Genomic DNA, 27,366 nt, shown 5'->3' on the forward strand with positions numbered 1-27,366 from the left:
CCATTTGGAAAGACGGTGGGGAGCTTGGCAGGCCTCCTAGCAGAGGCACCAGCTGAAGGGGGAGCTGCAGGAGAGATCAGGTGTCGGGAAGCCACAGCGGGACAAGAAACAGCGTGAGAGGAGATGGGGACCCAGCACTGGGGACCGTTAACGTTTTCAAACCCCTGTAGGTGAGAAAGAGTACAGTTTCTTAGGAACAGAGGAGACAATCAAGATCAAGTTGAGAGTTTACGTGCTGCTGGTTTTAGTAAAAAATTAACAAATTATTTTACTTTTACTCAATGTTGTATCACACTTTACCTAGCTATTATTATTGACGCTTTAATAACGTATCCCTACAATTTAATAGAACTCTTAGTGAAAAAAAGTATGTGGCTTTTGCCCAGAGGCACGGTTAGGGCATTTTCGTAGTCGCGCTTGCCCTGGTCTCGTGGCTTGTGTCTCCCAGCTGCTTCGCGCCTCTGGCCCCGTAAACAGAGGCCATGGACAGCAGGGATGCCATGACCCCGGGGCCGAGCACGGTGCTTAACACAAGTAGCTGCTCAATAACATTTGTTACATTCAATTATTCAAGCTAATCCTAACTTCAGATTTAAACAAACTGCTCTGTTCAGGCACCATGGTTCAACCAAAAACAGCTCTGTGAATTGTACCTAGGAAGTTTACCAAGAAATGAGTAGCTGCTTTACGGCCTGTCCTGCAGAACCACTTCAATTATGTGATGGGAAAGTTGCAAACCAAACTAAACAAGGTGCACAGGATAAAGAAAAAACTATGGCTGGGGCAGCAGGAAACAGTGATGAGAATGGTACAGCAAGGTGAATGGAAGTGACGGAAGGGATGCAAAGGTAGAGAGAAGACAACGTGATTTAAAAGGAAGAGAAAAGACAGAATTAAACAAAAGGCAACTTCTAGATAATGTCTAAGGATGGGTGAATACTAAACTATCTACAACAAGTAAAATTATTCTTAAAGATGAAAAAAAGTACCACACTGAAATCATTCAGACAAAAGATGCTATCAATATATTTTAGCAACCTACAAAGAATACAAGGGCTCTTTAAAATTAAAATATATATCCCTTGTCCAAACAGGGTTGATGAAGTCTACAACGGGGCGGGGTGAAGAAAGAATAAGAGGGAGAGAGAGAGAAGAAAACAAAACAAACCCCATTACGGGTGATGCTAAAAATTTCAAATACTATCTGTGTAGAATTCAGTTCTTTGGAGATTACTGAATAAGCTCTATGCTACACAGTTTTGGATTTGTTTCTTTTTTAAACAACAGTATGGTCAACTTATTGAGTACCTGAATAATGATGTTAAAGTAGATACAAAGGCCATCTTAGAGCTGAGGAAACTGAGGTTAAGGAACTTGCCCAACATCAATCACACAGCTGAGTTTACAGAGGTGGGATTTAAATCCAGGTTGTCTGATACCCACTGGAATGCTTTTAGCATTTTAGAAAGCCATTTTCTGATACCTGGAGGCATTCCAAAATTCCTCTCTTGTCCAGTATCTTTGATCACATTGATCAATTTACCTCTGTCCCTACTCTTTTGTTTTTAAAAATTACTATAAAATATGTATCTGAATACAAACCAAATATCCAAACTTTCCCCCACAAAAGAGATGTAAAAAACAAAATGAAACGAAACAAAACGTAAAAACAACGCCACCCCCCAACCCAAATCCCCAGGAAACAAAACTATGGACTTTCTCTAAAGCCCATATGTAACACTTTATATAGGACCAGTACCTGATTCTCTTTAGGTTCTGAGCACACACACACGTGTTCATTTCCATTTCTGAATTTGGGATTCTTCATTAAAGGGGCCATGTAATTAGAGATGGTATGTCAAGGTCCTGCTTGAAATTAAAATTCTGGAAGTATCACAAAGGAGAAACCAACAGCTAAAAATACATTTTTGAACTTATTTTATATGTACGCTTGGCGTCAAAATAATGATTGAGCTCCTTAGATCCTAAAGACTCTGAAGTAGAGACTAACTGCTCAGTGGGAATGACAGTCAATATCATATCCTTATTCCAATAAATTAAAAATAGTTAAAAGTAGACAAAGAGGTTAAAACACAGCTCTTATGACCTCAGCCTTTTAAAAAGGTACTGGTAGTGGAGAGAGGGGGAAAGATTGCTTGACCTTCCGGAAGAACACCTCGAATCTGGTCTCAGTTCTCACAACTAGGCATGCAGCTCTGAAGACGTGAACTAAACCCTCACAAGGTTGGTTTTTCTCAAGAACAAAATGGTGCTGGTCATCCCTGCTTATCTCCTAGGTTTATGGTAAGGTTTTAATGAGACCACGCAGGTAAACTGCTTTATAAACTGTGATGTTTCATGCAAAGGCCAGCCACCATGATTATTACTATTTTTAGACAGGTCCTCAGTTACTGATGGTCTTTTGAAACCTAAACCTGATTTATAAGTCACCTGTTTAGAACACTGAACATACAGTCTCACGGAGGCAATGCTGTAAATGGTGATTAGCCTGCAACTGCATTTAATTCATAAGATGCCTAAAGCAGGAGCTAACAGTGCTGATTACAGGTCTACCTACCTGACAGGCACGTGCAGACACCCGGGGTAGGAGCGAGGCTGAGGTGGGGAGGGTGAGACAGACACCAGAGTACTCACGGGTACCAGAACTTGGATTCTCTTCTCTTTAGCTTCCCTCTAGGTCAGTTTTTCTACAAATATTCTAAAGAGGGTGACAAACGGCAACTGTCACCACACCAGCCTCTGCTAAATGGAAACTGGAACTACCCAGAAACTTGTAAGTACTGTTAATATAGTAAGTGTTCTGAGAAAGCCAGATCTGTTCAGATCCTGAAATATAAGTGTGCTATGTTGGGGGAAGGGGGGATCAAATCAGTAAATTAGCTGATTAGTTTGTGACTAAAAATGAAGAATTTTCTATTTTTAATCTTTCAGCTTCCTAGAGTGGACTGTCAATAGCTAAACCATAAACAGGGATATTCAAATGAGAAAGTGGAGTTTATTTTCTATGTAAGTCATAGACAGAAAGAGATAGCTTTTCTAAGATGACCGAACAAGTTTTGTTTGCTTCTTAACAATTCAGATTATAGTTCTGCTAAGTTGTCACACATAAAACTATATAGATGAAAACTAATTTATTTAATCAATAATTTTCTCTGTCTAGTAAAAACACAGCAAATTTATTTTCATATGTATTTCTCAGGACTCAATTCTGAAAAACTGCCACTGATCATAAATTGTTTTAATATTGCCAATAAGAATTTTCCTTGTAATTTAGTAGACAAAATGGAGCCTGCTACCTCATTAATGATTTTAAAAAACTGAAATTGCAAAAAGCAAACAAATCTACTACTTGTGACTATAAGATACTAAAGTTTAGTTTTAGTATCTTTATTCCTGACGGAGTTGTTTCAAACTGGCCTTCTAGATAACATCAGGCTCTTCAAATCCACGTCTCCTACGGCTGTGAACACTCCTTGCTCTGAAGGCGTTTCTCTATGCCTTTGTTCCTTCACAGTTACTATCTCCTAAGACATTCTGATACTCTCCTTGTACATTTCCTTTCTCAAGAAACTCATTCACTTCCAATTTCAATTTCAGTTCTAAAATTCTCACTAAAGGAACTAATGCAGAGGGATCCGAAACGCCAGATTACAGAAAAGCCACACGTTTGATTTGAGAAGGGTCTGTAGTGGTTACACTGGGGTAAGAGTATGCTTGATATCTTGGACAATCATTTCAAGTCAAAATTAAGCAGCACTATAAAGACCTGACTGGAAACTCCGGAAAGACACCCAGTTTATCCACGCCACCTTACATACTTCATCCTATAATGTATTCCACTCTAGAAGGAATCCTCCTCTCATACAGTAATTACTATCAATATGGGTAGAAACATGTCACCTAACGTATCTTGAAACAGAGCAGGCATTTACATATGTACGTGTATACCACTTCACGACCACTCTCCCCTGGGATACGAGGTATAGAAAAGGCAAACATCTAGGAGCGGGGTGAGAGATGGCAGGGGAAAAAAACCTAATACTTTAAATAAATCCTTAAGAGGAGGGTATGCCACAGGAAATTGCTTGACTCATTCTCTGAAATATATTTCTTTAAAATATAAATCCAAGCCTTGACCGTTAGTTTCCTTGATTATTCCAATAACCATCACTTCTCTTTAGTACATGCTACATAATTATTTTTCTTGTGTCCTGTCTTTCCATTCAAGTCAAACACTTTGCTGGCTATTCCTGGTATACAAATTTCTACCTCCTACCTCGTGTTCATAGGTATCATTTTCTCTTCTTTGTGCTTCCATTTGCCAACGTGATCGTACCTCCTCAGGTCTCCATGATAGCTCTCTAGCTAATCTCAGTTCACTTTGATCACATTTCTTTTAATCTTATATTATTTATATCAAACTTATTTTCATTTTAACTTGCTACAGTTTCCAAAAACTGTACTTGATTAAGTTTGATCCTAACTCAAAATATATTAAAAGCATTTAGGAATAGAAATGATTTATTTTCTATCTTTTCCATCAGAGGATTCATATTGGTAAGAGAATGACTGTATTTGTCACCCTCCATGACACAGTTCAATGTGCTACATATCCCAATGATTCCAGCTGAAGTTGTTAACTTACTATAAGACGAATTTCATTCAGTGGTGGGAAGATATAAATAAGTAAATTACTTTTACTTCTAAAGACTTAGAATGAAATGTTATTGGAATGAAATGTTATTGGAAGTTTAAAAGATTATTAATTCCAAGAAGAAAGCAATATTTATTTTTCTTAAGTTAGGGAAAAGGCATAGTGGAAGAAGCTAACTGAAGGTCAACTCACCAATACCAGCACCAATTAACTTGAGGTGTAGAGAGAGAGGAACTCACATTTATGAAGTACCTACTATGTGTTAAGGACTGGGCAGGTGATTTCTACAATGTTATTCATTTAATCTTCATAAGGACTCTCAAGAAATAGGTGGTTATTATCATCTGATATATAAGAAAACAGATTTATAGACTGAAAAGTAACTAAAGTTATATGGTTACTAAGATTCCTAGAATTTCTATGACTGAAATTTTTAGAGATGGAAAGAGTAGATCTCCAAGAGTTAAAAATTTCAAGACAGAAGAAAGTGTATTTATAAAGATAACTGAGTCCATTCAGGAGTTGATAAGGATTAACCCAACAACGCAGGTTCCTTCCTGGTAATTTACAATGGAACATAAGGCATGGCTCGGTTTTAAAGTTATACTGGAAAAGTCAGTGAGTTAGCTGTCATACTTTAGTCATAACCATTATCGAAGTACATAAATGCAAAGATGATTAAAATAACCTAGCTAACAATGACAGAGTTGACACTGCAGTGACACATATGTGAACTTTTAAGACAACCTTTGTTAGTGCGGTAGAGAAGCTAAGCTCAGGCTCAAAAGAGAATCCTAAAGATGATTTTTCTTATCCTTCTTCTGTATTTTCTTCTGGCACAATCAATTACTCAGAAATATTCTGGGGAGTGACGTCAGCAAGATGGAGGGCTAGGAGACCCCAACTCATGCCTCCCACACAAGAAGCCAACAAAAACAATAAACAGCACAAACTGAAGAAAACCCCCCAGGGAAAGTACTGGGCTACAAGGAAGCAGCAAAAAGCCCTGCAGAGCTCCAAAATAAATCAAGGATAGCTGCACAGGACAGTACAGGAAGTGTACTACCCGAGTCAAGCCATCACCCTGTCAAGAGCAGCCTGGCACCAGGAGGGATGGCCTCAGAGGACGTTCACCACACGGGAAAAAGGAGAACCCCTGCAGGCCTCCCCGCTGGAGACATGTGCAGCCTCTGCTGCAGTGGTCTCCTACCAACATTGCTCCCAGCTGACGGAGCTGACCACAGTGCTTCCCAGCCCCTGCAGCTACTCCCAGGGGCTAGAGCTGTCGCTCAGGAGACCTGCCCTCAGGGACCCCAGTCTCTGGAATGAGGTGCGCCTCAGCACCTCACCATGTACGGGACGAGCTCTGGGCCTCAGCCTTGGTTTCAGGGTAGGGGCTTTGTCCCACCGTTACCAGCACAGTGTCTGCTGCCCTGGGCCCCGCCTACTGGATGCCAGGTTATAGCTCTGACCCATCATCCTCAAGGATGCTACCATCACTGAGCCCTGCCCCCCGCCGCCCCCAGGTTGAGGCTCTGACACATCAGTGCTGAGACTGGGCAGCACTGCCCTGAGCTCGGCTGCTGAAGCTCAGCTTTCACAGATCAGCGCTGCAGTTGTGCTGCTGCTACTGCCTTGTGACTGCCGCGTGGGGCCAAAAGTGAGACTCCAACCCACCATCCCCAGTCTATGCTGCTACTGCAGCCTTGGCCCAAGCCACCACCACAGCTTGTCATCCCAGGGCCTGTGCCACTGTCACACACCCCCACACCCGTAAGCCACTATGGGGAGCGCCTGAAACTCAGGTCCCAGGTCCACGGAAGAGCTGTACGTATGTATACCGCAGACATCAGTGCCATACCTGCAGCAAGTGCACCTGTACCTCAGGACTACTGTGGTAGTTCTGTACGCACCAGATCCTAGGACCCTGGCTCTGTTACCCTGAATGAATAGCCAAAACGATCTTGAGAAAAAAAGAACAAAGCTGGAGGTAGCACACCTCCTGATTTCAAACTATATTACCAAACTATAGTAATCAAAACGGTATGGTATTGACCTAAAAACAGTCACACAGATCAAAGGAACAAAACAGAGAGCCCAGAGATAAACGTACACTTAAATGGTCAATTAATTTACAACACAGGAGTCATGATATACAATGGAGAAAGGCCAGCCTCTTCAATAAGTGGTACTGGGCAAACTGGATCACTATCTTACACCACACACAAAATTTGATCTATTTTGAGTTAAGACTTGAATGTAAGACCAGAAACATTAAAATTCTTATTATGTAGCAAACTCAGGTGGTAAGCTCCATGACATCACTCTTGGCAATGATTTTTTGGATTTAACACCAAAAGTGGGGGAGTAGGTGAAATGAGTGAAAGGTTTCAGCGGTACATGCTTTCAGTTATAAAATAAGTGAGTCATGGGGATGTAAGGTACAGCATGGTGACTATAGTTTATAATACTGTACTGCTTATTTGAAAGTCTCTAAGAGAACAAATCTTAAAAGTTCTCATCACACACATAAAAACTTTGTAATTATGTATAGTGATCAATGTTAATAGGCCTACTGAGGTGATCATTTTGCAATACATAAAAATATAAAATCATTATGTTGTGCACATGAAAGTAATATAATATTAAACATCAGTTACACCTTAAAAAAATAAAAATCCTGTGGTGGTGGTCTGTAAATCACTTTGAACTCTACCATACAGGCTAAGAGACAAGGGTTAAAAATAACTACATCTACAATATTATGTTAATGGATACACAATATAAAGAGATGTATACTGGGACATCAAAATAAATTATGGAGGTCACGTAAATGCATTGAACTTTCTTATGTAATTGAAGTTAAGTTGTTGTTAGCTTAAAATAGTTATAAGACTAAGATGTGTTACAAAAGCCTCATGATAACCAAAGAGCAAAAACCTATAATAGACAAACCATAAAGAGAAGAGAATCAAAGCATACTACTATAAAAAAAAATCAAGTCACAAAGAAACCAACAGAAGAAGAAAGAAACTACAGAACTACAAAACAATTAATTAACAAAGTGGCAAAAGTAATTCCTTACCTATCAACATTTACTGTAAATGTAAATGGTTTTATTTCTCCAATCAAAAGACATAGAGTGGCTGAATGGATAAAAGAACAAAACCCAACTCTATGTGAGTCTATAAAGACTCACTTAAGCTTCAAGGACATGGATAGGCTGAAAGTGATGAGACGAAAAAGATATTGCATACAAATGGAAAACAAAAGAGAACCTGGGTAGCCATCCTTATGTCAGATGAAATACCTTCTAATCAGAAACTGTAACAAGAGACAAAGAAGGTCATTATGTAATGATAAAGGGATGAATATATCAGGAGGCTATAACAACTATAAACATATATGTACCATATATTGTAGCTCCTAAATGTACTAAATAATTATTAACAAATCTGAAGGGAGAACAGAGAGCAATGAAATAAAGTAGGGGACTTCAATACCCCACATTCAACAACAGTTTGATCATGCAGACAGAAAATCAGTAAGGAAATAATGGATGTGAATTACACTTTAGACAGCATGTACCTAACAGACATATACAGAACACTCCATATACCAGCGGCAGAATATGCATTTCTTCTCAAGTGTACGAAAAAGATTCTCCAGGATAGATCACATGATAGGGCATAAAACATGTCTTACCAAATTTAAAAGGACTGAAATCACACCAAGTATTTTTTCCTACCACAATGACAGGAAACTAGAAAAAAACCACAGGAAGAAAATGCAAAATATATGTAGATTAAACAACATGCTCCTGAACAACCAATGGGTCAAAGAAGAAATCAAAAGGGAAATCAAGAAATATCTTGAAACAAATGAAAACAGAAGCACAATGTATCAAAACTTAGGGATGCTGCAAAAGCAGTTTTAAGAAGGAAGTTTATACTGATAAATGCCTACATTAAGAAACAAAAAGACCTCAAATAAACAACCTCACGTTACACCTTAAGGAACTAAAAAAAGAAGAAAAACTACAACAGAGATATATGAAATAGAGAACAGAAATATAGAAAAAAGCAATAAAACTAACAGCTGATTTTCTGACAAGATAAACAAAACAGAATTAAAGAAGAGACATTGTAACTGTTACCACAGAAACACAAAGAGTCAGAAGAGACTGCTATGAACAATAACACACCAACAAATTGGACAAATGAGAAGAAATCGATTAATTCCTAGAAACATAAAACCTACTAAAACTGACTCATGAGGACAAAGAAAATCTTAATAGAGCAGTAACAAAAAGGAGACTGACAATGTAATCCAAAACCTTCCAACAAAGAAAAGTCCAGGAACAGATGGTTTCACTGGTGAATCTATGAAACAACTAAAGAGGAATTAATGCTAATCCTTCTACAAATCATCCAAAAAAGTAAAGATGAGGGGATACTTCCAAATTCACTTTGAGACCAGCATTACTCTGATACCAAAGCCAAATACGGACACTACAAGAAAACATATGAATTCATCCCTGATGAATACAGATACAAAATATTAGCAAACTGAATTCAACAGCGGATTAAAAGGACCATACACTATGATCAAGTGGGATTTATTCCAGGGATGCAAGGATGGTTCAACATATGCAAATCAACAGATCTGATATACCACATTTATAAAAGAAAAAAATTGTATGATCATGTCAGTATGCAGAAAAGGCACTTGATATAATACAAAATCCTTTCATAATAAAAACACTAAAAAATATGGTACAGAAGGAATGTTCCTCAGTGTAATAAAGGTCATAAACAACAAACCTACAGCTAATATCATACTCAGTGGTGAAAAGTGAAAATCCTTTCCTATGAGAACAGGAAAAAGACAGGATTGCCCACTTTTGCCATTTCTATTCAGCATATTATTGGAAGTCCTAGCCATAGCAATTCGGAACAAAAAGGAAATAAAAGGCATTCATATTGGAAAGGTAAAAGTAAAATGATCTCTGTTTGTGGATAACTTGGTCTTATATATAAACCCTAAAGACTCCACTAAAAAACTGTTAGAAAAATGATTTCAGTAAATTTGGAAGATACAAAATCAACATACTGTTATCAGTTGCATTTCTATACACCAACAAGAACTATCTGAAAGTGAAATTTAAAAAGCAATTGCATTTACAATAGCATCAAAAACAATGAAACGCTCAGGCACATGTTTAACCAAAGAGGTATAAGACACTGAAAACTGTAAGACACCGATGAAAGAGACTGAAGAAAACACAAATGGAAGGATACACTGTGCTCATGGATTATATCAAGAATTAATAGTGTTAAAATGTCCATACTACCCAAAGTGATCTACACAGTCAATGCAATCCTTACCAATATTCCAGTGACATTTTTTCACAGAAATAGAAAAAACTATTCTAAAATTTATTTGGAACTGCAAAAGATACTGCACCATCAAAGCCATCTTGAGAAAGAAGAACAAAGCCAGAGGCATCATGTTACCTGATTTCAAGCTATACTGCAAAGCTCTAATAATCAAAAGAATATGCTACTGGCATAAAAACAAGCACACAGCCCAGTGTAACAGAATAGCAAGCCCTGACATAAATTCATGAATATATGGTCAGCTAATTTTTGATCAGAGTGCCACGAACATACAATTGGGAAAGGATGGTCTCTTCAATAAATGGTGTTGGGAAAAATGGATATCCACATGCAAAAGAATGAAACTGGACCCCTATCTTACAGTATTCACAAAAAACAATTTGAAATGGATCAAACACCTAAGTGTAAGACTTCAAACTGTAAAGCTACTAAAAGAAAAAGTAGGGAAAAAGGTCCTTGCCATTGGTCTTGGCAGTGATTTCTTGGATAAGACAGCAAAAGAACAGGCAGCAAAACTAAAATAAACAAGTGGGACTGCATTAAACTAAAGAGGTTCTGCACAGCAAAGGAAATAATAAAACTGCAACCTATAGAGTGGAAGAAAATACTTGCAAGCCATGTATCTGATAATAGGTTAATACACAAAATATATAAAGCAAAATATATAAAGACCTCAAGAGCAAAAACACAAATAATTCAATTAAAAAGTTAGCAATGGACCTGAATAGACATTTTTCTAAAGAAGACATACAAATGGCCAATAGGTATATGAAAAAATGTTAAATATCACTAATCATCAGGGAAAGGCAAACCAAAATCATAATGAGGTATCACCTCACACCTGTTAGGATGAACTTTATCAAAAAGACAGGAGACTGGATTTCCCTGGTGGTCCAGTGGTTAGGACTACGCGCTCCCAATGCAGGGGGCACGGGTTTGATCCCCGGTCAGGGAAGATCCACATGCCACATGGCATGGCCAAAAAAAAAAAAAAAAAAAAAAAAGACGAGATTAAATGTTGGTGAATTTGTGAAGAAAGGGGAAACCTTATGCACTGTTGGTGAAAATATAAAATGGTATCTCTATTAAAGAAAACAGTACAGAGATTCTTCAAACAATTAAAAACAGAACTACCATATGATTCAGCAATTCCACTCCTGGGTATGTATCTGAAGGTAGTGAAATCAGCAGTTCAAAGAGACATCTGCACAATCACTGCAATATTATTTACAACAGCCAAGCTATGGAAACAGCCTAAGTGTTTGTCAGTGGATAAAGATTACAGTGTTTATGCGTGTGTACACACACACAATGGGATATTATTTAGCCATGACAAAGAGGGAAATCCTACGTTTTGTGACAACGTGGATAAACCCTGAGGACATTATGCTAAGTGAAGTAAATCAGACGTAGAAAGACAAATACTGTATGATATCACTTATATGTGGACTCTAGAAAAGCTGAATTTGTAAAAACAGAGTAGAGTGGTGGTTACCAGGGGCTTGAGGTAGGTTAATTGGGGAGATGTTGTTTAAAGGTAGAAACTTGCAACTAGTAGATAAATAAGTTCTGGAGAACTAATGAACAGCAATGGTGATTATAGTCACCAATACTGTATTATAAACTTCAAAATTGTTAACAGATCAGATCTTAACTGTTTTCACCACAAAAAAGAAGTAATTATGTGATGTGATAGAGGTGTTATACCTAATGCTAAAATAGTAATCATTTTGCAATATATAAATATATCAAAGCAACATGTTGTATACCTTAAACTTACAGAATGTTATATGTCAATTATATCTCAATTATTAAAAAAAGAAATATTCTGAAACATTTATTCATCTGAATAAATAAATGACTTAAGCTCTTTGAAAAGTTATTCAAGAGGTGGTATTTTTCCCTATTTAACACCATCAGAGATCAAGATTCAAGTAAGCATAACTTTAGTACCACAAGAAACACAAAACCCTTACACCATGTGAGAATATGATGATCACTGAAGTTTCCTATTGTTTTTGGTTCCCATTTTCACCATTTCCTATTTAAAAATTTCAAGAAATGCAAGCCTACATTTCTTTCAATAATCCCATAACTCTTTAAAAATAAAACTCAGGAAAGTATCGATATATTTCAAACATATGAAAATATAAAACAGAGGCAATGTTAATAAAAAATAAAATCTTTTACCTTCTGGATCGTAAGTTTGAAAAACTCTTCTGGCTTGTTCTGAAGGAGCCTCAGGGGCAACTAAAGCCATATCCTGAAAACATAAAAAAGCATGCTATCAACGAGCTACAATATAATGGCATTGAAAATAATGACTGATAGTTTTGCTTTATATTATTGTCCAAGTAAAAAATCTAACTGGAAGCATACTCTAGTTTTCAAATATTTAAAAATTAAATCCACAGATATGACAGCAAACAATTACATAGGAATGCAATTGAAATTTACTACTTTAGGAAGTATGTTACATCATCAATACTTAGGCACAGATCAATAATCAAGTTCTGCATGTTCAGAATTTTAACTTTTATTAAAGGAAATATTGAAAAGGCAGATTTCTTTTTCCCATAAAACTAACTCTCTATCATGACTAGTTTCTTTACAAAGTAAGCAATATTACAATTTACCAAAAATAAGCACAGAATTCACTCTTATCTTGGACTCTTCACAAACCTTTACTCCACATATATCAACCATTATGAAACTCTACACTTGACTGACATGAAACTAGAATCTAGGTTCTAATTGTTTTCCTCTATTCGTAAATCTGGTCCAAGCATCTGCCTGTAATTGTGTTCACTCAGACACACCTCATCAGAGAACAAGTTTCCAAGCATCCCTTTTTACCATCTTGAATCCTTTTTAAGAAGTGGGTATAAAGGGAACATATCTCAACATGATAAAAGCTATTTATGACAAATCCACAGCCAACATAATACTCAATGGTGAAAAGCTAAAAGCCTTCCCACATATAAATTAATGAACTTAGAACACTCCCTCAACACCATAAACAAAAATAAACTCAAAATGGCTTAAAGACTTTAATATAAGACATGACACTATAAAACTCCTAGAAGAGAACACAGGCAAAACACTGACATAAACCACAGCAATGTTTTCTTAGGTCAGTCTCCCAAGGCAATAGAAATAAAAGCAAAAATAAACAAATGGGACCTAATCAAACTTATAAGCTTTTGCACAGCGAAGGAAACCATAAAGAAAAAAAAAAGACAACCTACAGAATGGGAGAAAATATTTGCAAATGATGCAACTGACAAGAGCTCAATTTCCAAAATATACAAACAGCTCATACAACTCAATAACAAAAAAAAAACCCACTCAAAAAATGGGCAGAAGGGGCTTCCCTGGTGGCGCAGTGGTTGAGAGTCCGCCTGCAGATGCAGGGGACACGGGTTCGTGCCCCGGTCCGGGACGATGCCACGGAGCGGCTAGGCCCGTGAGCCATGGCCGCTGAGCCTGCGCGTCCGGAGCCTGTGCTCCGCAACGGGAGAGGCCACAACAGTGAGAGGCCCACGTACCGCAAAAAAAAAAAAAAAATATGGGCAGAAGACCTAAATAGACATTTCTCCAAAGAAGATATACAGATGGCCAATAGGCACATGGAAACATGCTCATCGCTAATTATCAGAGAAATGGATTCAGAACTACAATGAGGTACAACCTTGCACAAGTCAGAATGGCCACATCATTAAAATGTCTACAAATAATAAATGCTGGAGAGGGTGTGGAGAAAAGGGAATCCTCCTGCACTGTTGGTGGAAATGTAAATTGGTGCAGCCACTATGGAGAACAGTGTGGAGGTTCCTTAAAAAACTAAAAATAGAAGTACCATACGACCCAGCAATCCCACTCCTGGGCATATATCCGGGGAAACCCATGGTTTGAAAGGATACATGCACCCCCACGTTCATAGCAGCACTGTTTACAGGAGCCAAGACATGGAAGAAACCTAAATGCCCATTCACAGATGAATGGATAAAAAGATGTGCTGTACACACACACACACACACACACACACACACAATGGAATACTACTTAGCCATAAAAAAGAATGAAATAATGCCGTTTGCAGTAACATGGATGCACCTAGAGATTATCATACTAAATTAAGCCAGAAAGTCAAATACTGTATGATATCACTTATATGTACAATCTAAAATATGATACAAATGAACTTATTTACAAAACAGAAACAGACTCACAGACACAGAAAACAAACTTATGGTTACCAAAGGGGAAAGGGGGTGTGGGAGGGATAAATTCGGAGTTTCGGATTAGCTGATACAAACAACTATATATAAAATAGATAAACAACATGGTCTTCTGTACAGCATGGAGAACTATATTCAATATCCTGTAATAAACCATAATGGAAAAGAATATGAAAAAGAGTATATATATTTGTATAACTGAATCGCTTTGCTGTACACCAGAAACTAACTCAACATTGTATATCAACTATACTTCAATAAAAAAAAAAAAAAGTTGTGGGGTATAAAAGTCAAAAAGAATTTAAATTGCTGTTTCTCTGTGGAAATACATTTTTGTAAGAAATGCACTAATTAACTTTTGTCCTAATCATCCTGCCCTTACCTCAAAGATGAATAAACTCTAAGAGTCAATTAGAGTAGTTATTTTTTAAAACTTAATTAATTTTTGGCTACGTTGGGTCTTCGTTGCTGCATGCGGGCTTTCTCTAGTTGTGGTGAGCAGGGGTTACTCTTCCCTGCGGTGCGCAGGCTTCTCTTGTTGGTGGCTTCTCTTGTTGCAGAGCACAAGCTCTAGGTGCATGGGCTTCAGTAGTTGTGGCACGTGGGCTCGGTAGCTGTGGTACTTGGGCTCGGTAGCTGTAGCTCGCGGGCTCTAGAGCGCAGGCTCAGTAGTTGTGGCGCACGGGCTTAGTTGCTCTGCAGCATGTGGGATCTTCCTGGACCAGGGCTTGAACCCGTGTCACCTGCATTGGCAGGCAGATTCTTAACCACTGTGCCACCAGGGAAGCCCCTAGAGTAGTTCTTACTGGCCCATGCCTGAACACCTCCTCAATAGTATGTTTGGTTCATATAGGAGTAGAAATCAAATGGGTACGGGAATCAAAACAATGGAATATATACAAGCTCCTACACAGTTTTAATGTGTTAAAATAAATGATAAAGTACTTTTTAAAATCTGTTATTTTATAACATAGTAAAATTTGGTAATGTACAATTATTTCCCTTTTACTATCCTGTGTTAGCAACTTTTAGGGTCTCCTTTTCGTGCATTTTCAATGTTATTTTGTAGATAATACACATGTCAAAGGACATGCTTTCATCTGGTTCAACCTTCAATGCCTTTCTGATTTTATGATCCAGTCCTTTACTGCTGGACACTTGGATTGTGTCTAATCTTTTGCCATAACCAATGCTGCACCAAATAAACTTGAACATGTAATTTCATACATGAACAGCTGTATCTGTAGGACAGAGTTCCAGAGTAGGATTGCTGGGCCAAAGAAAGAAGGCATTTAAAATTCTGGTAGAATACTGCCAGATTCTTGGGTTAACTCTGTTCATTTAACCTATTTTTAACAATATTTCTTCAAGTGCTTTTCTGTGTCCAGTACATCACCAGGACAGTCTTAGCTCTATAATTACCTTTATGTCAAGGCTAGGATTGCAGCGTCAGCTCTCAGGTTTAGGGAGCAATTACTAGCACAGGGCTATCATTATTATTGCTCCTTAGCCTCTTTTACCACTCCCAAACCTTAACTGCAGACATTTCTACATGGATTCCAGAATAAGCTTCAGCCCCCTGAACTATTTCCAACTCTCCTTTCTTTTTTCAATTCTTCCCTCTAGAATGGCTGTTGGAATTTGTGGATGAGTGCTGTCACTGAAATCCTCACGGAGGAGAAGGTATACAGCTGGAGATGAGATTTTACGCAAGGGGGAACATTTGGAGACACAAGATGACGATACAGTCATTCTTCCTATTCACGATCTGTTGCATTTCAACCTTTATTACTAGTAAGTGATGAGCCAAAGTTTGAAATGAGTTTTAAAACATTACTTCAAAATTTCTAAATATTAATTAAAAGTATGATATAAATAGTAGGAAAGGGAATATTGTTTTTCTCGGTCAAAATAAAACAAACACTCTTTTGGGGGAAGAGGTGGCAGAGAATATAAATGAAGCATCATTTTAATCTTCCTACAAAATGAAGTTTTGGGAAATTAGTACCATTTATAAAGTTGGGGGAACAAGGAAGATTCCATTTTTAGCCAGAGAAAAAGGTCTGCATCAAATTCTCTGGCATTAAAGATTTCAGAAAATGCAGGAGTGCAAAAAAAAAAAAAAATTTAACGTGAACTACCTGATGCCTCATCTCTAAGTTCCAAGTGCTACAAATAAAAAATATACTATGCTTATGTAGAAAAAAATTAAACTTAATAAAATGTTCACTGCTTATCATTTGCCTCTGGTTATGAACATATAAAAAAATTAGGCTTCAGAAAATGTGTTCTTAGCTCTTGTTCGAATAGGCCTGGCCTGATATAGAAAGATCAGTTGAAGCCTAGGGAAAACTCCTGGCATACTCTGGTTTAACAAGTGTTCGTTTAGAGTAAGGGCTGCCACATGTTTTCTGTAATGGGCCGAAAAGTAAGTATTTTTGGCTTTGCAGGCCATAAGTTAGCATGATAATACAATGCATAGGCAGCAAGATGGTACGATATATAAACAAATGCACATGGCTGTGTTCCAATAAATTACAAAATAGGTGGTAGGGCTTGATTTGGCCTGTGGGCCATAGTTTGCTGACCCATGATTTAGAGAATATATTATATTTTTTCCCCAAATGCTCTAACACTGAGTAAACATGCCTTCTTTTGACTCATCTGCAGATATAATGATATCTTAATCACCTTACTAGGTTTTACCAAGATGATATTTTGGGTCTCATCTGAGAGAGAAAAGAGGGTAGGAAGTTCTAGCTGGCAGGAACAGAATCATGAGAGGCAGAAAGATGTGAATTAGTGTAGCACAAGGGGAACTGACAGAGCTGAAGAGGACTGAGAACTGAGAGAGGCAAGGAGTAGTCAGGCAGGGAAATCAGTGTTGATGGGAGAACGAACTGACTCTGAACGTGCAGGGTTTGCAGGTGATGCACGTGGCTGTCTTAATGCTCGGCACACTACGATCACCCAGGGCTGCCCATCGTAGGCTTCTCATGCGCCACGAGAAAGAGGCCATGGGCCCTAGAGGAGGTCAAGGCTGGAGAGCCTGCCAGGTAAGACACGGAAACAGGTGAACGCAGATTACTTCAAAGACGTCAGAATAGAGTATTTCCAAAAAGGAATTTAGAGAAGTTCTTGCTTGAAGCTTCAAAGTGTGAAAGTATCTCAAAACGCTGTGAGGAAACAACAAAAAACCTCCAGATGTAAACTACCAAAACAGAAATTCCTTTTTTCCTCTCAAAATACAACCCAGTGGTAGTGGTCAGGTTCCACATAATAAAACCATCAACTCTAACTGTCATGACTAATAAAGCAAATTGTGTCTTGAACGATTAAGAAACAAAAATCTTGCTTGCTCCTTTGGTCTCGGTGATATACTAATAGCTAATATGCTGAACTCCTTAGGAATTAACCATTCTTAATCATATCACTTATTTTAAGATGTGTTTATACAAGAGGGGTGAAAAAAAACAAAGGCCAAAACAAAAAAGATTACAGTAAATTCTAATGAAAACATTCCAAAAGTTTTCATCCACAAATCAAAACCAGTACAATCTTCCAAATTGATTATTGCTTGCTTATTCTGAATGTTTACAATGCTTTTTAGATTATTATAGAAAAAGATCTCTTAGTTAAAGCTTGTTTAAATTTATATAATGTTTAAACGTTTATAGATGAAATCAGGACAAGTTACGAAACCACCTTCTCTTCCCATTAAAGTGCTTCATCCTGAACTCCTTTTACCTTTCTAATTCGATTTAAAATAACAAATTCCAACACTCACTTTTACCAATTTATTTAACTTAAACACTTCTGAACAAGGCTTCCGGTTTACGACCTGGAGCAGAATGATCCATGTAGTAATTTTGGTAATATATTAATATTATATATATTTCGTATTTGCATAGCAAGTTTGAACAGCAAGTATAGAATTCCATTAATTGAGAAAGAGTCCTTTACAACCTTAAGATATACAACTTGTGTGAGATATAACTGCCAAATTTTTCTCATTGCACATGAAATGATTTAACTAGAAAGGATAAAGTAAAATAGAACTCTTACGTAAAGACTGTGTAGGTGTGAATAATAATACAAAGAAGAGGATTCTACCGTTAGATTTTCCGTTTCCAAGACTTAATACGGCAATAGCTTTCAGATTACATATTTATTTTTCCCATATAACTATCCACACGGCCATAATGTTTTGATACTGTCAAGCCTATTAGATGACATAAAGACCTAGTCTATACATTTAATGTCACAATCTAATGGAAGAGAGAAAAATATGTTCCTATGTTTCCACAAATATTATTATTATCTTAAAATTACCTTCTCAAATAACATTCAAACATACATTAATCCCCCACCCTCAAAAAACTGTTGAGTTATAAATAAGTAGAGATTCCAATGATGTAATTCCAAATTATCTAAGTCAGCAAGGATACTTGTAAGCATTTTCTTTTTTTTCATCCCCAGTTGTAGCACTTAGGAGAAGACTTCACTGTGTACTGCACCTGAAACTCTTTAAGGTACTCCCACTAGCAAGAGATTCTAAACATGAATCTAATATTTAAATAATACTTTAATTCACTATGCTTTTAAACTCTGATTTATCATCAACATTATTTTTACTTTAAAAGTAGTTCTCTACATTAGTCAAATATAATCAGATGCTTTCATCACAGGACTGTTAGGGCAAACAACCCCTTCTCAGCCAATTTACTGGTCAACAGGGATTGCTAAACAATATAGCGTTTAAAATTATCTAGCCTCACCCAACTTCCCTTAACTGGCAAAGTGCTACAGAAGAGAAGAGGAGGGAAAAAACCCCCAAAAGCCAACAAACAAACCAAAAAACCACCAAGGTGTAACGGGACTATCTAATATCCTAGAGTCATGAAACAAATATCTTTTTCATGTAGCACTGTCTGTTCGCCATAAACCTTCTAAAATGTTGTAGAATTAGCTACCCTTCTAAACACCTACAGAAATATAAGGAGGGCCCGTGTTCAGCTCGTTAGCTAGGTGTAAGTATGTAGCTCATTACTGGAAGGGTCTTTAAAGCTTATTTATTATACCTTTCATCACTATCAGGAGCAATCTGCTGTCAGGAGTAATCAAGGAGCCTCTGAGAACTTGTCTTCAGGAATGGTCATGCACACACAGATGACATTCTAGCTTGCACACAACATCTGATAGTGCTATTAAGAGTCCTTCCAAAAAAATAATAAAGTTAACTGGTATATAATTTCCCTTTAGGCTTTAAGTAAAATTTTGCTTTAAAAATCACTTTATTGGGCTTCCCTGGTGGCGCCGTGTTTGAGAGTCCGCCTGCCGATGCAGGGGACGCGGGTTTGTGCTCCGGTCCGGGAAGATCCCACATGCCGCGGAGCGGCTCGGCCCGTGAGCCATGGCCGCTGAGCCTGCGCATCCAGAGCCTGTGCTCCGCAACGGGAGAGGCCACAGCAGTGAGAGGCCCGCGTACCGCAAAAACAAAAACAAAACAAAACAAAAAAAACATAGTATAGATGGTCTGGGGAGAAATGATTATTTCAGCTGGTACTGTACCTGATCCCAATTTTTGCTTCCATCTTAATCTCCTAGCACAACGAGTATGGTTCAGCCATACTGAACCAATTACTATTCTCCAAATATAGCCCGAAGTTTCCCGTCCCACATCTCTTGCCTTTTTGCTTACGCTTTTCCCAAGACTAGAATACATTCTCCATTTCATCTAAGTCTAATACACATCATGTCCTTTAATTCAAGCATCATCCCTCTGCACCCCCCTCCCCTCTTTCAATCTCTGTTTCACACTACAATAAAAATTTGCTTGTTTTCCTAAGGGACAGAAGTAGCTAAAAGCTCGGGAGACAGAATCCTTGCTTTAGCCAGTAGGTGTTAGTTTTCTCTGGCCCCAGAGTATAAAATGTAGATGAAAACGGAACGTATTTTACAGGGTTGCATTGAGGATTGAATGACAAATGCATGTAAGATGCTTATCACAGTGCCTGATACGGAGCAAGCACTCAGCAGAATTACCTAGTAAACTATTATAATGTATTATTATTACTGCTTCTGGCCTCACGGCGTGGCATTCGGGATCTTAGTTCCCCGGCCAGGGACTGAACCCGCACCCCCTGCAGTGGAAGCGTGGAGTCTTAACCACTGGACTGCCAGGGAAGTCCCTACAATGTTATTACGAATCCTTGCATTTCAACAGTACTTAGCACCATGCCCAGTGTCTGCTCTACTAGGTACTGGGGGAAAGCAGATACATCAGGTAGTACCCTGATCACAAGGAGGTAGGAAGTTTAAAGAAATTCCAGGAGCATAAGGGAGTGAGCGAATCAGCAATCACATCACGAAGGATGTCAAGCAAGGCTGGACCATGAATGCTGAGCAGGACTGTGATCACAACCTGGGCAGATGATAACATAAACAAAAGCACAGGAAAATAAACAAAATCATAAACCTGTTAATACTTACTATCATACATTAAATATATGCTATAAGGCCTTTTCGGCTCCCCACTCCATTTGCTACAATTATTTTCATCAATTCTAGACGGACAGGTAGAGATGTGGACTCATCAATGCTGATTCTAATGGAAACTCACGGACTTCACTCATAACAGAACGCCTTTAGGCCTTTATATCAGCGATACTTTATCTTGCTTGGACAATTATTTGGGTTCTACTGTAACAAAAAGTTGTAAGAAACAAATTCAAATGGAAAGAGGAACTAATTTCAGTAAGCTGGGTGACATCACTGACATGATTAACTAAGAGAAAAAAAATTCATAAACACCAATACAGAAACATGACAAGTTATGATTTAAACTATAAAAATTAATACTTTAGCTCTTAAATCCCTTTCCTTTCTGTAGCAGCTAAGGCATGAAATTTAAACAAATGCACAAACTCTAAAATATACTTAGGATAAACGGATGGGACGACTAAACCGCATTAATACATAGGAAAACCCTATTATTTTACAAAATGTCCAACTGTGAATCTAATTATATTCCAACTCCCAAGACTTTTACCCAGTAATTAAAGATACATAGAAGTGAATATTCTTTATAATAAGATCTATAAAGCATCATTTTACTTCATTTCCTTAAAACTGTGGATACATGTAGAGGAATGTATTAATGGTAAAGTAGAACTGTCCAACTTTTGAACACCCTCAAAAAGGGCTCTATCATGTAACTGCAGTAGTCTTGTTAATGTTACACTGAAGAGTGATACACAAAGGAGCTTGCTCTGTAGAAAGAATTCTATCTAGATTCCCAGGAACAGATACCACTGTAAGAACAGTCTGCTCATGCAGGAACAGTTAAATGTTTTGTTTCTCCTTTGCATTAAATTCAGTTTCTCTATATACTGTGCCTTTAAACAGAAGTGTGTTTTCATGTGTTCTTATCTAAAAGGAAAACTGCTTTATCATAGGAAAGGTCAAAGGTGACACTCTGTATACACATACAAAGAGTCCTTTTATAACCATAAGAGAGAACAAAAAGGAATGTAAAACTCATCTTCCCAACTTCAAAAGAAAGTCTGAAATGGATTACCAAGGAAATTAGTCACTGATCTTCTGAAGATGAAATTAGATGTTACAGGTAGGTTCCAACTATTTTTATGTTGTACCAGCAGCTGTCATCCCAGAGATTCAAATGCACAAAACCAAAAACGACAAATTTATTTGTCTAACACTTCATATATATATAATTCTAATAATATTAAAGTATCATATTTTCAAATTTAAAGCCCTTGTCTTGAATTTGCATTGAAAATTAAGTCCATAATTAGTTCCAATTCAAGGGGAAAATATGAAAGTGACCCAAGTAATTTAATCTTAGGCCCCAAATATAAAAAAGGAAGTCAATGAGGCAAAGGGAAAAATGATGATTAGAGAGATGAAAAACATAACAGGACAAATGTCCAAATGTTCTATCAGGTAATACTTGGGCATTTAAAGTATATTAACATGTCTCAGTACGAAAAGGCCTGGCTTCTAAAAGAAGAAAAGATTTAATATATTATAAAACAAATGTTACACCACCTTGTTTTAACAATAAAGTTCTAAATTCCTTAAGCATCTACTGTTCAAAATCATTTCTTCTACCTGTTCAGGAGATCTGCAGGTTTTCAACTAACTCATGAAGAGTACCGTGGTATATCTGAACACCCTGCCCATGCACACAGGGCTCGCTCCCTCCCAAGGTACAGATCCAAAGGTTTTACTCTGCCATCGTTCAGAAGGCCTTCTTGGAGCATTCTCTACCTTACTAAACAGAAACTGTCTCCTTCTTTGATGAGGTCCATGTACGTACACTGTACTACAATTCACCTCACCCACATCCTTCCCCCCCACAAGGTCGTTTTATTGTCAAACCATAAATACAACACTGAGATGAAATCATTTAAGCAACTGATCCTCCCTAACCATTAAAACGATGTCTTTTTGCCTTGGCATCAACCAACTGGGAAATAATGTTGCAAGAATTCGGGGTGTAGGGGGTGCTGAATTTCCGGCAGGGGCTTTTGGCGATTTAAGGAACCAAGTGGAACTTTCCTCTTCTCCCTAGGAACGTCCCACTTTTGGACAAGAACAGACAGGTAAAAAGAGCAACATTTAAACAGCTCAGTTTTAAATTTTATTACCTTGTAAAAATCTTTTTTTTTCTGTTCCTTTCCTCCATTTGACATCAGTAAAAGTTTTAAACACCACAAAACTGATTTGGGTGTAAATGGCAAACGGTACCAAAACGAAATGAAACCAAAAATCCAAAGGACAAACAGAAAAAAAGCCTAAATAAACCCTCAAGTTTGGTCTTGGGGGTTTACATATCACAAGAACCGTCAATCAACCCCCGGGCAACGTGACTCTTTGGAGAACTGCTGGGTCCACACCAATGACACAGGAGACCGGAAACAACGTCTTTTGTTAATTAACACAGCAAGGGTGACACTGGGTAACTTGTTTTTTTAAATACAGTACATTGTACACAGGTCCCAAGAAAACCCTGCATAAGCCCCTTGTGGAGACTTGAGCCAACGCACTGGCTGTTTATAAAAATACTGTGTTGCTACAAAAGTATAAATTAATGCTACTGGTACTAAGAAATATTAAACACATAAAACTTCCAAGGATTAAGAAAAATATTCATTAGTACCTGTAGAAAACTCTGGCCTAAAAAGATTTTTTTGTGTTTCTTTTCTTGTAAATTTTTTTTTGGTATTTTTTTAAGATGACTTGAGTTTCTTGCACTCAGAGAGAGACACACAGTCAGCTGTGCCTATGGCATTGCCTAGAACGTCTTAACTACTGAGAAAGGCTGGGGGTGCACTCGCATGGGTACTGAGTGGGGCCTGGGAGGGAGGGGCACCAAGGCTTTCTCAAGATTTACCTGATGTGAAAGAATCACTGATGCGAAGTCACGGGGAAAAGAAAAAGGCAGGATCATCACAGCACAACTGAGAATAATTTATGCTTTTTAAAAAATATCTCTGCTTCAGGTGGTTGCACAAAATGATTTCCTGATGCTTGGCACCTGAATGGCCCTGGACGCACTGCCCGGCGGGGCCGGGAGACTCCAGCCCCGTGCCAGTCCACGAGCTCGCTCACCGCTTTGGAACCCAGCCCCCCGGCTGGGTGGGAGGGAAGGGTCCCAGGTAGGGACCGGCTGCCACCTGGGTTGCTGGAGGAGCCCCCCTTCCGGCTGGCCTCAGACCCCACGGTCTCTTGCCAACCTGGACTTCAGGAAGCGCCACAGGGATCCCAGACCCCTGAGGCTGCAGACCAGGCCAGGCTGTGCCCCTTTAAGGAACTTTGGATCGAAGAGTCAAGGTGCCCGGTGGGACGCGTGGGTGGGGAAGACACCCATGAGTCCTGATGCTGACACCCAACTGCAAACGTAGCAAATCCTTCTCTGTACAGGAGTTGAACCTTTAAAGCATCGCCCGTGGTGGTGGAGGGGCATGAATATAACAAACGGCAACCCGCTGCCCTTCACCCTCATCAAAGTGGGAGCAGGTGCCTCTTCGCACAGAAACCACAGGGTCCCTCCAGGGGATGATGGGGCTCCACTGACCACGATCCTCAAATGCAAATGAGAGAGGAAGAAAAACAACAACAAAATCCTCCAGAAAACCCTGAAAAGGGGACACTGGGAGGGAAACAGAAGAGGGAAAACACTGCATCACTGGTGCACCATAACTGGCCTAGCAAACATTAGCCACAGTGAAGAGGGGGCAGGCCCCTTCCCAGTTCTCCCACTGGCCCGGCTGGATACAGGGGGCTGAGGTGGGGCTGGCGGGGCTGAGACAGGAGCCCCCAGCCACTGTCTCCAGCGGACAGCCTGAGCCTTACTTAGCCTCCTGGTTTCATCTAAACCAGCAGCCTTTCTAGAGGCCCTCCCTCAGGTACGTCCCAGGGACAGAGGCACTGCCGCTGTGCCCAAGGCAAGGGCAGAGCTTTGAACCTGCCCGGCTCAGTGGGCAGGAGGAGACTGCTGGCCGTGCTTTGGGTGCCTCCTCTTCCCGTCTCTGCAGGCACATCCATCGTCACGGCAACACTCAAGTACAGTCCCCTTCTGGGCCATGGCTCACAGGACCTCCCTTCTCCATCTGCATCCCAGGTTCATTCCAAACCTGTCTTGTGAACCTGTGCCCGCAAGGGTGCATGCTGCATCCCTGACAGCTCTCCAGGTGCCCACTTTCCAAGGAGTCTAGTCCAAGTCCAGGCGCAAGCCTAAGGGACCCCTAAAGGCAGAGGGTCTGCTTCACAGTGGAAAACACGCCCTGCAGAGTTTTTCTCTGGTGTTTCGTGGAAGTGCAGGAGAGAAAGGAGCAAACTGAAGGAGAAGACGCTTGCCAGCCTACAGAGCTGGTGTCAAAAAAAGTCCTTCCCAGAAATCTGGAGATGCAGAACGTCTCAACTGTGTCATCGGACTGTCCTCTCTTCACCAAGAAACCTTCTATTGGCGGGTTCTGTAAAACCCCTGCTGCTTGATGACTCTGAGCTCCTAAAAGGTCCCTGCAGTTAGATTCTGTGCTTTCCCCCCTCAATATTAACTAGAAAACTCCTATTTACATAGGATAGCAAGCTACATTTTTTCCAACCACGTTCTCTAAAATACGTCAGAGTACAATATCATGTTTGTTGCTTCACACAGATGCTAAGATTAAAAAGATGACCATGTCTACACTGGATAGAAAAGATGACTTATAAAACATGGCAGAGTTCAATTTAAAAATTTAAAGATTACATAGAGAAGATGGTCATAAATTATCTGAAGTTTTACAACCTGTTCATAAAGGTTATTAAAATTTATTTTCAACGTTGACATTCAAATAAAACTCAATTGTGAAAAATCTCTCCCAGTCCTACAAAATGTGTTCAGTGATTCTCTATGGGTCAAGAAGACAGTTCCAATGATATAAAAATAAGTTCTGGGCCATTGGACATCTCAAATATCAAGTGATTTTATTAAGTAAACAGATGGCACTGAAATTTAAAATGACACTTATAACTTTTTAAAAAATTGTAATTACTTAGACTCCTAAAGATAAGCTGTTCATCTCGAAAAGAAAAACCAAAACAGTTATTTCACTGAATAGAAACAATTTTCTTACCCATCCTCAACCATGAAGGCAAATTTTAAATATGATAGCGTATATAATGTGACAATGTTTACTTACAAATACTCATCAAAATTGTTTTTATTCACTAATCTGGAGAAAGAATCTGTGTATGTTATGTGTATTTAAGTTGATCAGGCAGAAGAATAAAAGCAAGTCATTCTGTTTTTGTCTCCATATAGGATACTGCATGCATTAACTGTAATTTCTTGATTTATAAGCTTAAGATCTACTGAATAATTTTTTTAACAACCTTATGGGAGTATATATAATTGCTTTACAATGGTATGTTAATTTCTGCTTTATAACAAAATGAATCAGCTATACATATACATATATCCCCATATCTCCTCCCTCTTGCGTCTCCCTCCCACCCTCCCTATCCCATCACTCAGGGTGGTCACAAAGCACGCGGCTGCTTCCCACTAGCTATCTATTTTACATTTGGTAGTGTATATATGTCCCTGCCACTCTCTCACTTTGTCACAACTTACCCTTCCCCCTCCCTGTGTCCTCAAGTCCATTCTCTATGTCTGCGTCTTTATTCCTGTCCTGGCCCTACGTTCATCAGAACCATTGTTTTTTTAGATTCCATATATATGTGTTAGCATATGGTATTTGTTTTTCTCCTTCTGACTTACTTCACTCTGTATGACAGACTCTAGGTCCATCCACGTCTCTACAAATAACTCAATTGCATTTCTTTTTATGGCTGACTAATATTCCATTGTATATATGTGCCCCATCTTCTTTATCCATTCATCTGATGGTGGACACTTAGGTTGCTTCCATGTCCTGGCTATTGTAAATAGAGCTGCAATGAACATTGTGGTACACGACTCTTTTTGAATTATGGTTTTCTCAGGGTGTATGCCCAGTAGTGGGATTGCTAGGTCATATGGTAGTTCTATTTGCAGTTTTCTAAGGAACCTCCATACTGTTCTCCACAGTGGCTGTATCACTTTACATTCCCACCAACAGTGCAAAGGGTTCCCTTTTCTCCACACCCTCTCCAGCATTTATTGTTTGTAAATTTTTTGATGACGGTCATTCTGACTGGTGTGAGGTGATACCTCATTGTAGTTTTGATTTGCATTTCTCTAATGATTAGTGATGTTGAGCATCCTTTCATGTCTTTGTTGGCAATCTGTTTATCTTCTTTGGAGAAATGTCTATTTAGGTCTTCTGCCCATTTTTGGATTGGGTCGTTTGTTTTTTTGATATTCAGCTGCATGAACTGCTTGTAAATTTTGGAGATTAATCCTTTGTCAGTTGCTTCAACTGCAAGTATTTTCTCCCATTCTGAGGGTTCTCTTTTGGTCTTGTTTATGGTTTCCTTTGCTGTGTGAAAGCTTTTAAGTTTCATTAGGTCCCATTTGTTTATTTTTGTTTTTATCTCC

At 38.7% G+C, this 27,366-nt stretch overlaps 1 protein-coding gene across 4 annotated transcripts in view; it reads right to left on the reverse strand.

The window, feature by feature from the left end:
- MINDY3 (MINDY lysine 48 deubiquitinase 3) overlaps nucleotides 1–27,366 on the reverse strand; it is a 384,131-nt gene that overhangs the window by 12,285 nt on the left and 344,480 nt on the right. For all 4 annotated transcript variants that reach the window (XM_082845055.1, XM_082845054.1, XM_082845052.1 and 1 more), the window contains one exon: nucleotides 12,265–12,337. In XM_082845055.1, the coding sequence (XP_082701181.1) occupies nucleotides 12,265–12,337 (73 nt within the window). The remainder of the gene's footprint in view (nucleotides 1–12,264; nucleotides 12,338–27,366) is intronic.

Source organism: Leucopleurus acutus, assembly GCF_964270905.1.
Source record: "Leucopleurus acutus genome assembly, chromosome: 1".
Classification (NCBI taxonomy): domain Eukaryota; kingdom Metazoa; phylum Chordata; class Mammalia; order Artiodactyla; family Delphinidae; genus Leucopleurus; species Leucopleurus acutus.